Source organism: Micromys minutus, assembly GCF_963924665.1.
Source record: "Micromys minutus genome assembly, chromosome: 25".
In the NCBI taxonomy this organism is placed as follows: domain Eukaryota; kingdom Metazoa; phylum Chordata; class Mammalia; order Rodentia; family Muridae; genus Micromys; species Micromys minutus.
Window position 1 is genome coordinate 6134348 of NC_137960.1, and position 17069 is coordinate 6151416.

General features: G+C 41.1%; 1 protein-coding gene across 1 annotated transcript in view; it reads left to right on the top strand.

Moving 5' to 3' along the window:
• The window catches only part of ZFAND3 (zinc finger AN1-type containing 3), a 183271-nt gene that overhangs the window by 116393 nt on the left and 49809 nt on the right, over positions 1-17069 (top strand). Inside the window, exon 3 of the mRNA XM_080937969.1 lies at positions 5053-5235. Within this exon, the coding sequence (XP_080794095.1) occupies positions 5053-5235 (183 nt within the window). The remainder of the gene's footprint in view (positions 1-5052; positions 5236-17069) is intronic.

The following is a 17069-nucleotide window of genomic DNA, read 5'->3' on the forward strand; positions in this document are numbered from 1 at the left end:
AAGAAAACAGAAGAATAATCTCTTTGGAGTGGACATTGGTCCCGGGGATGTAATCCAGGGCTTTGCACATGGAGGCAAGTGCTCTACACTGAGCCACACTCAGTACCAAACAAAAGTCTTAAAACAGCACTTTCCCAGATTTTAACTTGACTGTGTTGCCATCCTTACTAATTTTCCCACTCTACATGTGGGTCTCTTGTTGAGCTCTATGTATATATTCATATATTATCAAATGCACATTTTTTTGAGACTAAGTTAATGTCCTAACAGTCAAACTTTGTATTTTCAGTTTTTTAAAAATTGGTGCATATTGTGCTTTTATCCAAGAGGTGCGTCTCTGCTGCATATTACAATAATACTAATGGACTGTTAGATATTCGCTGTAATATTAGATGCTAATTTATGCCTTGTAAATGAGAAACCGGGTAGTGTGCACAATACATGCCGTATAAAGAACAAGCTTCCCTGCAGACACCTGTGCTGGTTCACACTCTGAGCAGTCTTCTGCCTCAGTGTGAAGAATTTCTGGCCTGTATAATTTTAGTGATAAACCAGATTATAAAGTAAGTTTAATTGCCAACCATAACAAACCTTGTCAGCTTCATACATTGTTGACTGTTTTTTGAAAACAGTGTTTGAGAGCAGGCTTTAAGAGCCAATCTCATGCTGTCTCTGTTCTGCAGTACAAGTTGGCAGCTTTGTGTTTGAATCTATGCACATAAGAAGGCAGCTTTAGAGACTTTTTGAGTCCTGTCAGGACCAGTTTTACCCATACTGAATAGTTGGGAAGACTTTTTGCTGTTGTTGTCTGTCTGTCTGTCTGTTTTTTAAGTATAGGAATAGATTGTAAAACTCAGGCATTTGCTCATTGAAAGGGATGCTTAATGTTTGTGCTGTGAGTAGAAGCATTCTTGCTTATCAATTTTATAGCAATTTAAAATCCATTAGTGTCTAAGAAAATTAATACTTTTAAACTTTGTATATTCACCAGGATCTAGTAAGTTAAACTCCACAAACCCAGGTGGTTTATTCTGTGGCAGACATTGAGTTAGGGGCTGGTCTACAGTCGTTGAGACACTCATTTATTTAGCAAATGTCTAAGTGCCTTCCATATAAGGGTAAGCCTTTATATTTGGCCAAATTGAGTTTTTTAACCCAGGGCTTATGAAGGTCAGAGAAGTCCTGTACCCTGAGCTATGTTTCCACCCTTAACGGGTAATGTGAAGACTTCTCTGAGGAAGTGGTGCTTGTGTGCAGGTGAGTACCTGTGTCACTAATTGTGTGCCATGGAACACATATGTAGGTTGGAGGACAACTTTTAGGAATCTGTGCTCTCATTCTCTGGGATTTCTGGAGCTCAGACTCTGATCACCAAACTTCCATGGCAATACTTTTTTCTGCTGAGCTATCTCACTGTTTGTCCAGAAGTCTTTCTTGGAGGAACTTTGAGCTTTTTAGCCATGTAAAGATTTGATTGTAGATGCAACAGAGGAGCCTTGAGAGTTTAGGAACAGAACTGACATTAAAGTTTAGGTTTTAATGGGAGTTTTCTTTCTTTGTTTCTCACAACCATTTTGATTGCTATGTGGAGAGTGGATTACAGTGACCCAAGAAAGGACATATGGTTTCTGCTAGGTTGCAGCTGATAAGATCTGCAGGTGTGACTCTAGCACAGAGTGGTCCTAGGGAAGTGTGTCTGCAGAGAGTGTCAGCTGCTGTGAGTGATGAGGCTGAAGGGGTTTGAATGGAGTGGTAAGGAAGGGAGACTATGGAGACATGATTCCCCAGGCTTCTGTGTTCAGCTTCTAGGTGCATGTTGTTGCCAGTTCCGTGAGTCAGCAGGGAGAGCAGAAAACGGTGCTTATTTTACTTCCTGGGGAAGTGCACAGATGGAGCCTTCTCTGTCCTACATGGCTTGGTCCTGGGAACCTGACTGGGGCAATTTGGGAATGAAGATTCACAGTTGAAACAACACAGACATACAAACAGAAAGCTGGGATTTAGTGGGCTTGCGCCTCCTCTGTAGAGGGCACCTACTACACATTCTGGTTACTCAACACTTAGCGTTTTATTAAGTACAGTGTGAAGAAGAGAGATCAGCTGATCTTGATAGGAGATCTCTGTAGAGGAGCAGTCAGTTTCCGGGTCCTTTAGTGGCACTGCTGCAGAGGGTGAGCCCAGCCATGATTCAGAATAACTTGCAGCCGAAGATCCAGCTTCAGCACAAACTTGCAGCTACCTCGCCCTACCAAGTCCTGCTTGGGTAGGAGAATGAGTGGAGATGAGAAGCCACACTTTGTTTGGTGTCCTTCATTGATCTCCTGCTTGATTTTACTTATACCCACTCACCACTGAGTAAACTGGAACAGTTTGGTGAGTTTATTATCTCTAGTGATGATGGAAAGATAAATTCATGGATTTTGCTGGTTCATGTGTACAAACACTAACCCATAAAGAATTAGGAGTCTTTATAAAGACACTGAATTGTTAGCGTAATTGTTAGGTATTTTGTGTATGACTTAGTGGCAGCATTTAGTTTTAGATTTATTCATTGTGTATGGGTCTTGGGCTTTCATGTTTATCTGTTTACTATGTGTGTGCCTAGGGTACCTGCTGAGGCCAGAAGAGATTGTTGATCCTATGGAAACAGAGTTACAGATGTTCATGAGCTGCCATGTAGGTGTAGGAATTGAACTTCTTACTCCTTTGGAATTGTAACAAATGCTCTTAACTGCTCAGCCACTTCTTCAGCCCTAGCTTGTTAGAGAGAGGTAGAGGATAGTAATAGGGAAGGAAGGAAGAAGGGGGTGGAGGGGGAGGATGAGTCTCAGTCATTAGCCACTGGAGCAGTTGACATTTCTTGATGCCCATTTTGTCTTGGTAAACTGTAAAAGACACATGGGTGTAACTGTGACTCTTTGTTTTTTGTTACACTTGCATGGTTATAAACTCCTATCTATCTTTTTCTGAGGCAGTGTTTTGTAGCTAGTTTATTTAGCTAACCATCTAATAAAAATACTTTTTAAAGACTATGTAAAAAGAATTCTAATGATGTTTTTGGTCTAGACTTAAAATGGAGGAAGGGGTACAGTTTTGCTGAGCCTTCCCTTGTATCTGTGGCTCAGGCTTGTTCAGGTTCCCTCCCCTCCCCTTCTACCTTGGCTTATAGAGAACATGCATTATTTGCAAGTTTAGCATTTTATTTTAAACTTTGAATTTTGAGTGATTACTCAGCAGAGTGTTTCTATCCTATTGCCAACAGACAAAAACATACCAGGGTTTTTATACATGGGTGTGGTGGGTGTGGGGACCCATAGGCTGCTGTGAAAGAAGAATTTGACATTATATGTCATGTCTTTGAAAACAAGCCTCCTTTCTTCCCAACTGATCTTCCAGAAACCCCTCCTGCTCAGATGGTGAGAATTGTGGGAGCTGAGGGCAGCAGTGAAGTGGAGTAGCTGACAGAGTCGAGTTTTAAATACACCATTAACAGCACCAGGAAAGAGCACGGAGCACGTGTAGTGATGGGTTAGCTTTGGAGATTCTAGCTTTCCTGTTGATTTTAGAGTTTTAGAAAAACAAGCATTGCAAACTTTAGTCCCCAATCAGAAGCAGCAGCTGTCTATGGACCCTTCGTTACCACACCTTACAGGAGGAGCTCCAGGAAGCCCACAACCTTTTGGGATTCTCGAGTCTCATTGCTTGTGCTCCTCTCTGGGTGTCGGTCAGAAAGTGGGTGCGGATGAAATGAATGGGCTGAGCAATGCTCTGGGGCAGGTGTGGGATAGCAGGGGAAGTTCCTGACCTAAAGGGACACAAGCATTTCCAGTTTCTTTTTTCTTTTTTAAAGTTTTATTTATTTATTATATATAAGTACACTGCTGTGTCGCTATCTTCACACGAGAAGAGGGTGTCATCGCATTACAGATGGTTGTGAGCCACCATGTGGTTGCCAGGATTTGAACTCAGGACCTCTGGAAGAGCAGCCAGTGCTCTTAACCACTGAGCCGTCTCTCCAGCCCCCGCATTTCCAGTTTCTTGTGCTGGAGTAAGTTGATATCTGTCTCAAGGAACTGAGGACTATACTAGATTCCATTCAGTATGTACTAGATTCTATTCCATGTCCTTTTGGGCCTCATAACATTTCCTGTTGTGTGGTACACGGTTGTGGAAAGACACTAATCTTTGACATAGCTATACTAATAAGATGGAATAAACATTTTATATGCATTTTTATTTTATTCATGTAACACTTTCTTGATAGTTCATACATACGAGGAGAAATACACAGGAAAGAAACAGCACAGGAATGGTTGGGCTTGACCAGGAGGGCCCTCCCTGACTGGTCTGCCATTTTCCATTCAGGCCTGCCCTGTGCCTGGGGTAGGAGCTGTGTTGTCAGCTGAATTGCTCCACGCTACAAGCAAAACCTGGAGTTTTCCTTACAAGCTAAATAGTGTTATTTATGCTTTAGTGCTTTCCCGAGGAACTTAAGAAATAAGAGACGACTAATTAGAAAACCAACCTCCTTGAATTTTTATGTCTGTTGTAAACTAAATGCAGCCCATTTCCTTCGCTGTTGTGGTCATTTCTTTTACATCTATCCTCATTACTGATGATATACATGCACTCACTGGTTCCTGCCATTTTAAATGTGTTTTCTGTTTAGTGTGCTATTTTCTGTGTTGCCATTTTCCCTCTGACCTCTCATCTATTGGTGTCAATCTCCCCCTCCCCTTTCTACTGATTACTCTTAAGAACATCTTCGGGTTTTTAGAGTTCAGTATTAAAATCAATCTGTATCACCATCTGAACCACAAAGGGTGTTAATATATAACTTGAAAGTTTAGCTCATTCTCTGAAAATCATGCATGTGATTGTATTTTTTTTTTTAGTCAGTGATTCTCTTCCGTGTTATTGCTTTATTAGTTACCCACACCAGCCTTCCTTGCTGTCTCCTGTAACTTCAACACTAATGTTAATGTTTTCTAGTGAATGCTCTGACTGTAAGGCCCTTAATGAAACCAGTTTCCTTACCCCTTTTTTCTGTAGATTTTCAAAAGAAACAACCAGATGATGATTCCACCCCAAGTACAAGTAACAGCCAATCAGATTTGTTTTCTGAAGAGACCACCAGTGACAACAACAATACCTCCGTAACCACGCCAACTCGTAGTCCCGGCCCGCAGTCACTCCCGACAGAACTGAATGTAACTTCACCGAGTGAAGAGGAATGTAAGTCCCTATCTATCCAGGAGAGTCCTAGCCCAGCCCAGGAGCATCATCATGAGTGTTTGGACATGAAGGCAGAGCCTCAGATTCTGTTTAAGACAAGTGTGTGAGTGTGGAATACTGTGCTTAGCAAGTCAAAGTACAGCCACTCCAGAGAAGGTGAGGTCTTCTTAGGGCTAGCCTTTTGTTCCTGTGTGAGGACATGACATTTGTGGACCAATCTGTACCAGTGGCTATCAGCTCTGGCTTCATAGTAGAATCCACTGGGGATATTTAAAGAAATGTTTTTTTATTAAAGTTTGAAAGACTTATTTGTGCATGTAGGTACACTTGCCATGGTTCACATAGAGGGCAGAGAAAAAAGTGCAGGGGTCAGTTCTCTGCTTCTACCATGCAGTCTCCAGGAATGGAGCTTGGGTCATCAGGCTTGGTGACAAATGCCTTTACCCACTGAGATATCTTTAGCAGTCCTCAGCTGAGGATTTAACAAACAATTTTAGTTTTTATTATCATCCTTGAGCCTAATCTAACTTGCTTAAAGAGAAGGACTCAAAGACTCTTTTAAAGTCTGTAGAGAATTCTAGTGTACAGTAAGCATTTAGAATCACCAATCTTAGGAACTTAAATTGAACTCTTGCCTTCATTAATTGGCCTTAACTAAGTTTTAACTTAGGTAATAAAAACACAGGATAGGTGAAGAAAGTAGGAGATTATTCTGTTTAATATTTGTGTGTGTGTGTGTGTGTGTGTGTGTCTGTGTGTCTGTGTGTCTGTGTGTCTGTGTGTGTATGTGTGTTTTGAATATGAGAATGTGAAGTGTAAGAGAGTAGGGACGTACTTTTCTCTACTGTTAGGCTAAGGGGCCTGGGGATTGAACCCAGTTTGTCATGCCTGTGTAAAAGTGTCTCTACCCACTGAGCCATACCACTGGTCCTCTTTACTATGATATGTAACCTTTATAATGCTGCAGCTGTTTCTTTTGGAACACAACATAACTAATGGTGTTTGTTCAAAATGAGGAAGATATTATGACATAGTAGTTTTTGCTTCTCTCAAGGTTGGAATTTAGTGTTTCAAGCTTAATGGATATTTAGAAATGTAATAGTTTAGGCTATCCAGTCTACTAATTTGGGGAAGGGTAGCAGGGAAAGTATTTAAATGCTTTCATGTGTTATTGAATTCAGTTAATTGAGAATATAAAGCAAAGAAGATCTTTAAAGAGCTTATTGGGGACATTTAATATATTTGTTATTTTAAATCAGAAGATGGCAAATAGGAGTGATTATTTCTCTTCTTCATGTCGAAGCAACACAGTGCTGAGAGACCGAGAATACTGCTAACATCTTACATTGCACAGGACAACTATACACCAGAAGTGATCCAGCCCAGTCCTATCAAGGTGATGGGGTAGAAACCTGTCACATAGCTGTGTATACTTCTGTTAGTAGGCCAGCCTTTGTAGTAAATGCTATTGAAAGGCACTGGCTTACTCAGAAATGGTATTGAAGACAGAATGTTGTGACAAGACATTTCACACAATTGGCTAGTGACTCCTTTAGGGCCATTCATGAAGAATGAAGTTGGAAAAGTTGCTTGAATGTCCAGCCAAGCTCCCTGGACTTTGAACAGTAGCTATCGTTCTGATGAAGAGAAAGGGACAATGTCACTGTTCTTTTGAAGAAGCAATCTGACAGCATTGAGAACAGGGATAGCTTATAACGTTCCAGAAAAGGAGATGTTAAAATTACAATTTGTTAATGGAACTAGGAAGGGTATAAAAATCATTTCAGAAGAAAAGAAGAATGTATGTCAAGAAAAGAACGGTATGTCAAGGAAGTGGATAATTAATTGTACTTCCTCCCTTCTGGTTTGGATGGCCTTTCCTTCTCTTGCGTAATTGCTTTGGTGAGGGCTTGTGCAGAGCACTGTATAGATGACAATAGAGAGCCTGCTTATCTACGTAGGTCCTAGGGAAGAAGACTCGACTTTTCCTCAGTGGTTATGCTGCTTGCTGTTTGCTTGGCCTTATGACCTTAATTGTGTTATCATATAATCTTTTCTATATTTGATGTGCATCAGAGGTTTTATTGTGAAAAGTGTTTATCTTTGTTTGAGAGTCTAATTCTCTCATTGAGATGGTCTGAAGCTCCTATCAGCGCCCCCCCCCCCCCCCCGTCAGCTCCCCCGTGTCAGCCCCCTGGGAGCTGTGGTGGCTGGGAGAGCCACAATGCCTGAACAGAATTTCACTATCTTTCTTTGTCTACTGTTGTTCTTTCTGCTGGTGTGATACACAGACTCACTGACTTACCAACTGTGAGCCATGCTGTTTCCAGGAGAGCTGGGTCTTGGTCATGGTTTGCAATCATTTCCATGCGCTATTGAGTTGAGGTTGCTTATATTAAGATTTGTGGTCTGTTTGTTTGTTTGCTTGTTTTGTTTTGTTTTTCTTTTAAATCAGAAATAATAATTTTCCTTTTATGTACGTGTCCTTGTCTGTTTTGGTTGAGGTAATATGATCTTACATACATGAGTTTGAGAGACTTCTTCCCCTTTAAGTTTTTGGAGTGGTTACAAATGTTTGTGTTATCTTCTTTAGAGGTTTGGTAGACTGTGCAGTGATGCCATCCAGTTCTTTTCTGTTACTAAGTTTTGCTGGCTCGTTGCAGGTCAATTTATATGCTCTATTTTTCATGGTTTAATGTAGGCTTATCATTTTTTTAGGATTTCCAGGTTGTGAGTGAATGGTTCTTTGTAATATTTGAACTATTTGTAATAGTTTCTGGTGAACCTTTCTGTGCCATCATTTTATTGTCTCTGATTTATTTAATTGACTCTAATTTCCCCCTTATTTTTACTATTGTTGATTTTTTTTTTTTTAAAAACTTTCTTGTGCTTCTCTCTTCCCGACCCCCTAGGTCTTAATTTTGTTTGTTTCTGCTTTGGTTTTTTTGCTTTTCCACCTCCTTAAATAAACTTTTTAAGTTGTTTGTTAGAATCAAATCTTCTTTCATTTGGGTTTGGGTTTGGGGTTTGGTTTGTTGTGACAGGGTCTCATTTTGTTGCTGTCCTGCTTTAGTTTTGTGTCAGCTTGACACGAGCTATAGTCATCTGAAAGCAGAAAACCTCAGATCCACCTGTAGGGCATTTTCCTAATTAGTGATCGATGGGAGAAGGCCCGGCTCCTGGGCTGGTGGTCCTTGGTTCTATAAGAAAGCAGGCTGAGCAAGCTCTGGGGAGCAAGCCAGTAAACAGCACCCTTCCGTGACCCCTGTATCAACTGCTGCCTGCAGGTTCCTGCCTTGCTTGAGTTCCTGTCTGGTTTACTTTAATATGGAAGTGTGAGCCAAATAAACCCCTTTCTATCCAGTTTGCTTTTGATCATGGTGTTTTGTTTATTTCAGTAGTAACCCTAAATGAGACAAGTTGCCAAGATGGTATCAAACTCTTCAAGTTTTCCTTTAATATCATTAATTTTCCAAATGAAGCTATGAGAACATTTTTGAGTTGTTCCTAAATTTTGACTGGGATGTTCTTTGCTTTCTTGGAAACTGCTTTCTGGTGATGCAGAGATTAAAAAGTGGAGGTTGGGGGTGGGGTGTTGACAGTTAATCTTACTGTGAGCCCAGGCTTGTCTCCTATTCTCCGTCTTTTGCCTCTACCTCCTGGGTGTTAGAAGTGTAGCAGTAAGCCATTGTTTCTAGGTAGTCATGCCTATTAACATGTCCTCCATAGCCTGTTGTTAACATGTCCTCCATAGCCTGTTGTTAACATGTCCTCCATAGCCTGTTGTTAACATGTCCTCCATAGCCTGTTGTTAACATGTCCTCCATAGCCTGTTGTTAACATGTCCTCCATAGCCTGTTGTTAACATGTCCTCCATAGCCTGTTGTTAGTTAACATGTCCTCCATAGCCTGTTGTTAGTTAACATGTCCTCCATAGCCTGTTGTTGTTAACATGTCCTCCATAGCCTGTTGTTAGTTAACATGTCCTCCATAGCCTGTTGTTGTTAACATGTCCTCCATAGCCTGTTGTTAGTTAACATGTCCTCCATAGCCTGTTGTTGTTAACATGTCCTCCATAGCCTGTTGTTGTTAACATGTCCTCCATAGCCTGTTGTTGTTAACATGTCCTTCATAGCCTGTTGTTGGCTCAGACAAAGCGACTATCACTACAAGTATATATGCTTTTTACTTGATTTTCCAATTAAATTTCTAGTAATCTGCAAAAGGAACCAGTTTGCCCCTTTTCAGACTGGCGTCTGTAGTAGGGCAGTTATTGGGCATAGCAGGCTAGGACTTCCAGTAAAGTGTTTGGAAAATATTACCTATTAAAAATATTTTATGGTTTCCTGCTGGGCTGGTTTTGTGAAATATGGAGAGGCGATTTATTTACAGTTCTCAGTATTTGCCTTTCTCTTCCCTTTTCTCTAATGAAGCTCGAAGCATCAAGCCGTTTATCAGAGATAATTATACAACAGATGGAGCTTTTCTGATATATAATAGTCTCAAAGTGGGAGATTCTCTCCTTAATAAAGAATGCCCAAACTTTAAATGTCTCTTGATTTTAATTTAAAGATTTTTTTCCTCTAGTATATTTATTTATTAATTATAATACTGGTTCTACAGAGCATGCTGCTGTCATTAGGGCCTTGTTCTGATAGATTGGTAGTTTGCGGTACAGTTTGGGGATGTCCTTTATGTGCTATATTGAATCAGTAGCTCTCATTCAGGAGCCACTGTGGACAGTCTTTAAATTAGAGCTTGTGTTTGTGTAATGCAGGACTTGGGTGTTTGCCTATACGAACTGTTTCTGCTCTGCCTTGTTGACGTCCCTGCAGTGTAATTTGACTGTTAACCTGTCGAAAATAAAAGCCAGTTAAAGCACAAGCACCATCTGCAAGTGCCTCACCTGCTGCCTCAACTTCAGATCCTGCCTTCAGCCAGTCCATGAAACATGAGCACGCTTTCAGATTTTGGGTTAGCAGAAATGGTGTATTTGCCTGTTCATGTTCTTTGCTTATTTAGCTTCTCCCGTTTGTTCATGTAGGAATGCCTCATATATTCTGATAGTCGTTGTTAAATATAAACGTGGGGAATTGTAGAAGTGAACAACTCTCAAGTCTTAGATTTTGTGTTGTCCTACTTTTTTCTGTCCAGGAGTCTCCTTTCCCACTTGACTGTGCTGTGTGCTGCTTGCCTGCTCACACCACAGTGTATGTGTGTGCTGCCCGCCTGCTCACACCACAGTGTATGTGTGTGCTGCCTGCCTGCTCACACCATAGTGTATGTGTGTGCTGCCCGCCTGCTCACACCACAGTGTATGTGTGTGCTGCCTGCCTGCTCACACCATAGTGTCCGTGTGTGCTGCCTGCCTCTTCACACCACAGTGTATGTGTGTGCTGCCTGCCTGCTCACACCATAGTGTATGTGTGTGCTGCCTGCCTGCTCACACCATAGTGTCCATGTGTGCTGCCTGCTCACACCATAGTGTATGTGTGTGCTGCCTGCCTGCTCACACCATAGTTTTGGCCATACCAAAATAGCTGTTAGTGTATTTATCAGCAGCCATGTAACTCCAACACAGTTATATTGACAGTTCCACTGTTGCTTTAAGTTTTCTGTGCCATTATTACTTATGTTAATCTCTTAGTGGGCATAAATTATGAATTAAACTTCATTGTAACTATAAATAGGATATTTTATACTGCCTACAGTTCCAGCTGTCTTTTGGGGGATATTAAAGGATAGCTCCTGCAAATAAGAGGGGCTATTAGAACACAGCCCATTTTATCTAGGTTTCTAAATTATTTGGAAAAAATTTACACGTTATGGGTAATGTTAAAAAATTCCTTCCACTAGTGGTATTTTAAATTGTGTTGTATTACAAGCATACAAACTAAAATTAGCTTGTGTGTGTCTGTGTGTGTGTGTTCACATGTGTGATGTGTTTGCATGATGTGTAGGCTAATATGTGTATGTGGATACATGGTGGGGTGTGTGGTACATGTGGAGGCCCCAGATTGACATTGGGTGTCTTCTTCAGTTGCTGTCTGCCTTTGTTTGCTGAGAGTTGTGTTACTTGTTATGGATCCAGAGCTCACTGTTTCTGCTCGTCCATCTAGCCAGCTTGTCCAGGGCCTTTCTCTGCCAAACTGTAACGGGGCACTGGGATTGAAACTGGTTCTCTTGTTCACATAGCAAGTATTTAACTCACTGAACCAGCCATGTCTCCTGCCCTAATTTTTTTTTAACAATGAATTTAATTTTTAATTTTATTTATTTATTTTATTTACTATTTATATCCCAGAGTCCCTCCTTCCCATCCCCCCCTAAATTTTAATTTTAAGTTACCTGTTGTATTGTTTACAGTTCCTGATTTGCCTCTATGATCCTGTATGTAGTTAACCAGAAAAAAAATTAAATCTGGGAAGTTGCTATTTTCACTCAGTTTTTATAGGATTATGTATCCATAATTCTCCCTGCTTCTGCTGTTGTCCCAGTACAGCCAGATGGATGTGCCAGTGGTAGTGATGTCAGAGAGGGGATTCTCTTGCCAACCCAATGCAACCAGATTGGTTTTTAGTAATACTTTTATTCTTTGAAAATGACATGTATGCATGCAGTGTATTTTGCCATATCTATTTCTCATTTTCTCTCCTCTCAGATCCTCCACCTCCCACCACATGGCCCTCCCAGTTTCATGTCCTCTCAGATTCTTAACCTGTGTCAGGGGGTCTCCTAAACAAGCCCGAGTGTGGTAATCTGCCTGCTTCTCAACCACATTGAAAGTTTGCTTTGCCCAGAATTCACCGGGCGCTCACAGAGCCATTTCATTCATGCTCCCTGTGGCCCAGCTCAGAACTGTTTCATTACCCTGACTGTTTCCATTACGGAACTCTTGGATTGCTCACCTTGGCAGTCATTCTCAACTTGTCTTTTATTGTTAGCTTTTAGACTTGGGTTCTCATTGCTCTCTACCAGCTTACAATCCAGGCTCCAAACAAGCAAAGCCTCTCTTTTATACTGTTCTCAACTTGAGAGTGCCGAGCATCGTGCTTGTCTGGGCAGTGTTCAGTTAGTTTTTACTTTAAATATGTAGAAATGCTTTAGTGTCAATTTTTGTACTTTTTAGAATTACTTTATATAGCTGGGTAGTGGTGGTGCACACCTTTAATCCCAGCATTTGGAGGCAGAGGTAGGCCATTCTCTTGAGTTTGAGGCTAGCCTGGTCTACAGAGAGTTCCAGGACAGTCAGCGCTATACAGAGAAACCCTGTCTTAAAAACAAAACAAAGTAAAAAAGGAACTGCTTTTTTATACTTTAAAGATCTCACTGCTTGAATTTTCAGTAGCTCTTATTTAACCTATTAGTAATATATAGTATATTGAATGTTTAATGGTAGAACACAGTAATTTCAAGGCATAAAAAGTTTGAAGTTTGTGTGTGTCCTTGTGACAGATCATTGTTTGGAAGTGAAAACTGTCTCTGTGCCTGTCTCACACTGGGTAGCTGTCTGCCTCTTGTCAAGGAACTTCCTACCCAAGGTTTTAATTTTATCTTCTGAATTTCCCCTTTTAAGTTTCTTTTCTGCAAGAGAAAAAACTAGAGAACTTCTAATTTTACTGTCCAGGCTCTCTGAGGCCTGAAATATGAGGCTTGTTTCTGTAGTCTTTCCTGACAGCTTAAGATTGTCCATTCACTGCTGATCTGACATGGTTTTGAAGCGATCTTGTCAGAGAGGGATACAGAAGATGCCTTATTAGATTAACACTGCACTGGAGGAAAAGGCCACGGTGAGCAGGCACGTCACGTCACACCGCGAAGCCTTTGCTGCTGTCCTGTCTTTGTTTGGTGTAGGTACAGGGAAAGGGAGACACTGATGACCTTAAATTAAACCTACCTTTTGTTTATGACAAAATGTTTTGCTGAAAAGACAGAAGAGAGGCGTCCACTTGATGTGCTAGAAATCATCTTTTTAACTTCACAGAAATATATTCTGTGTTTATTCAGTTCTCTGAAAACTCAGAGGTATCAGGGCCAAAACCAAACCAAAAGAAAACAAACAATATACCGTTATAGTTTACACTCATCTCCTCCATTGCTCCATAAGCCACTTCATGTTAGCATCGCTAGAGGTGCCACTTTAGTGACAGACTTTTAAATTTTCAGCTATCAGTACAACCTTTTGCTTACATAATTCAAATTGAGACAGTCTTGACCACTCATGGCACAGAGAAATTCCCCAAGACCCGCCAGTGTGGACTGTGCAGCTGCGCCTTTCACACAGGCACCAACACACTGCTAGTACCAGTGCAGTGAGGGAGAGAAGACTGTGTCCCTACTTCTTTCTAAGACTCACAGGACAGCCCCTGTGGTTTGGATAAATGGCGTCTTATTCTTCCTGAAACCTCTTACTAAGAGTACACATGAGTCACGTTCTTTTCTGAGGAGGCAGCTCTTTGCAGTTCCCATTGCAGATGAGATTGATGAGAATGGTCTTAATACTTTTGTTTTTATTTTATTTATTTTGTTATGTTTATGAGTGTTTTGCCTGCATGTATGCATGTGTACAGTATTCATGAAGTGTTCATGGAGGCCAAAGAAGGCAACGAACACCCCCAATTCCTCCAAGTACTCAAGTTTGTGGGTGGCCACTACGTAGGTGCTGGGAGCCAAATCCTCTGCAAGAGCAGTATGTGCTGCTAACCTCTAAAAAAATTTCAGCCTGTTAGATTTCTTTTTAAAAATAATAAAACAATAAAAAAATCTTTCAAAGCTGAGTGTCTCCATTAGTGTCATGAAAATCATGCATGTGTTGATGGTAGAGATGCAAATAACCAAATCCCATTTGGGCTGTAGTTAAGCCTATGAATGCTCAGAATCAGAACCTAAATTAGACGGGTGACAGCCCCTGATTTCACATCCATATTATATGTACTTTGTTAGGAGGTAACAAAAGCAGTGTCTAAAATTAGGGGAAAATTTTAAGCTTTCCTTCAAGGGGTTTGGTTTTGACCCCCAAGATGACATTCATTGCTTCTTGTTCTGAGGTTTTGTCACATTCTCATCCTGAAGAACTGATACCGCACACATTTAGCTGCTTACCTAGAATAAGTTGAGCTCCATGAAGCATTGCAGTCACTCTAGGTAATGACAAAAGCAGAATGCCTGGTTGAGATTGGTGACTATGTGTTCACCTCTCTCAGCTCTATTTCCTTACATGCTAATACACTTTTAGGATGGATTGGTCCCTGCCAAGAGTAATGTCAGAGGGTTGGCTTGAAAGAAGGCTAGGAGAACTTGAACATCTAGCAACAAAGTTAGTTTTAGTTCCCTGTTGTGTTCTGTCCAGTTCTAAGCTGTGGTCTGAGAACCTGTGGTGCAGTGTCAGAGCGCCCTCTGTCTCAGGAACACTGCAGCCGATGTGCTGCAGCTGCAAAACTTGCATGCTATCTTTTAAGCCCATGACACTAGGTTATAAAAATAATTGTGTTTCATGAAAGTACTCTTGTATTAAGATGTAACTTTTTGATTTAAGTGAAACATTAATGTCTTTGTGCTTTTAAATTTTAGATAATTTCTCAGTCAGTAGAGTTCGTGTAAACCAAAGCTCGATCAAGCAAACAGATTACTTGAGGATGGAAAGTTTAGGAACTTTCATGTTAAATAAACACGTAAATGTGGTTTAAAAAGAAGGCAACTGTTTAAACTAGTATGACAATTCTATTTATTTGATGGGTTTTGTTGTTGTTGTTTTGGCTTGGATTGTTTTTCTCTGTTGTAGAATAGTTTATGTGCTAGGTGCCTTAGACTCCCTCTACCCTTGAAGCTCCTGACCTCAGTGCTCGTTCAGGCCAGGAGAGAGCATGTCCTCTATCCTAGTGCAGCTGCCCCCTGCTCCGTGGAAGGACCCATGTGAAGGAAGCTGTGTGGGAAATTTGGTTTCCACTGAGCAGGCAGTGTTGTAACTGTGCACGTATTTCACAGTATGTGTGATGTTCAGTCACTCATCGCATTGTCATGTCCACTTGTTTGTCATCTATTGCGCTGTCCAGACCCAGTTATGTAGATGATGAGGCACGTCCTGATTATAGTGACTTGCACATCGCAGATGCAGGATGCTGGGGACTGGGCGCTGTCTGCTCTGAAAGGGTGACTTGTTTCTCCTGCAGCCTGTGCTGCTTGTTATTACTGTCAGTGCTTGGCTGCTTCAAGTCTCCACATACATGTCCAAGGCTTTCAGAGAGGGACTGCTCTATTACTCAAGAAGTAGATTACATGAATATTTTTATGTTTCTGTTTTAACATGACCACAGCAATATAGAAGTTTACCTTTGCATTGCTCAGCCTCCTCTGAAAAGCTTCAGATCTCTAGAGAGGAGAACGTTGTAGCTGTTGGATCTGTCTGAGGTTAGTGGAGAAGTGAGCTGCTGGAAAGTAAACAGCGTGTGGATCATGATGGAGTGAGATTGACCAGCTGGTTAGAAACGGATGATACATTTCTAATAAGCCCACAGTGCCTTTCGTTGGGAATTAATTAGAAACTGTTATGTAAATGTCATGTTAATTAAGCAAGAAAAGTGAAGTGTTATAAATCTGCTCAAAGAGTGGATATTTTTGTGTATTGATGTTTTGCAGTTACCTTGGAAGGGCCGGTAGTAGAATATTTGATTATTGGGCTTCTGGCAATTTTAGCTGACTGACTTCTTGACAGTCCATTTTTTCTAATTGATGTGCCTTAGCACATGATTTAACTACAGGCAGTGAAGGCCGGTAGACCAGGAGCCAAAAATAACCAGCCTTGGTAGCTGTTTTAACAAAACCTTTTAGACTACATCGTTGGTCTCTACTTAGAGATGAAGGAGAAAGGCTGTTTTTCCGTATTTGTTTTGCCTTGGGTTTTGAGCCCTGAAGAGCGTTGCTTGTCCAGGAGGAGCTATTGCTCTGCGTATGCTCCTCTCCTGGTTGCCTGCGGAGTGGAGTGCACTATGAGGGATCTTGAGCACGGCTGTTTTGCATACTCAACAACTGTAAGAGACGGAAAATTTTCAGAATTTTGCTACTTACTTTGGAATGTGAGTGTTGACAGTTAATGGCATACCTTTTTATAATCCTGATTTTTACAGGTTACAGCAGTGGTTCTCAACCTGTGGGTCAAGACTCCTTTAAAGGTGGAATGACCCTTTCACTGGGATCACCCAGGACCGTAAGAAAACATAGATATTTATATTGCAAATCATAGCTGTAGCAAAAGTATAGTAATGAAGTAGCAACAAAAAAAGTTGTATGGCTGGGGTCAGCGTAACATGAGGAACTGTAATAAAGGAAGGGCGTTAGGAAGTGCAGGAACTCCCAGGCTACAGTGATTAGCTGCAGATCTTCAGCCTCACAGAACTGAATCAGTAGTTTCTCGGGGTTGGGGGGGGGCACACTGCTCTGTTGGGTATGCTATGAACTGTCTCTGCTTATTGGGAGCACAGCTGAAGTTACCATTTCATAGTGTGTTGACATGTCACTTGTGGCCCTGCATTCCATATGACACCTTTAATATCAGCATAGAGACAGCCCTGGAAGAAAAGAAAGAATATGCAGATGTCCTGATTACGAAGCACAGTCAAGCATTATTGACTTGTAAATTACAAAGTAATTGGAGAAAGTTGGCATTTTAGAAAGGAGTCCTCTGAGCATAACTCAGCTGTAATATGCGAACTGTTATTAAAGACCTAGACAACAAAGAATCTGGGAAACATAAACGTTAGTTGTTCGCTTTGTTTAACAAAGGAAATAAAAAGCATACATATTGGTCGGTTACCTGGGAGTTGAGCTTGCTTTTGTGA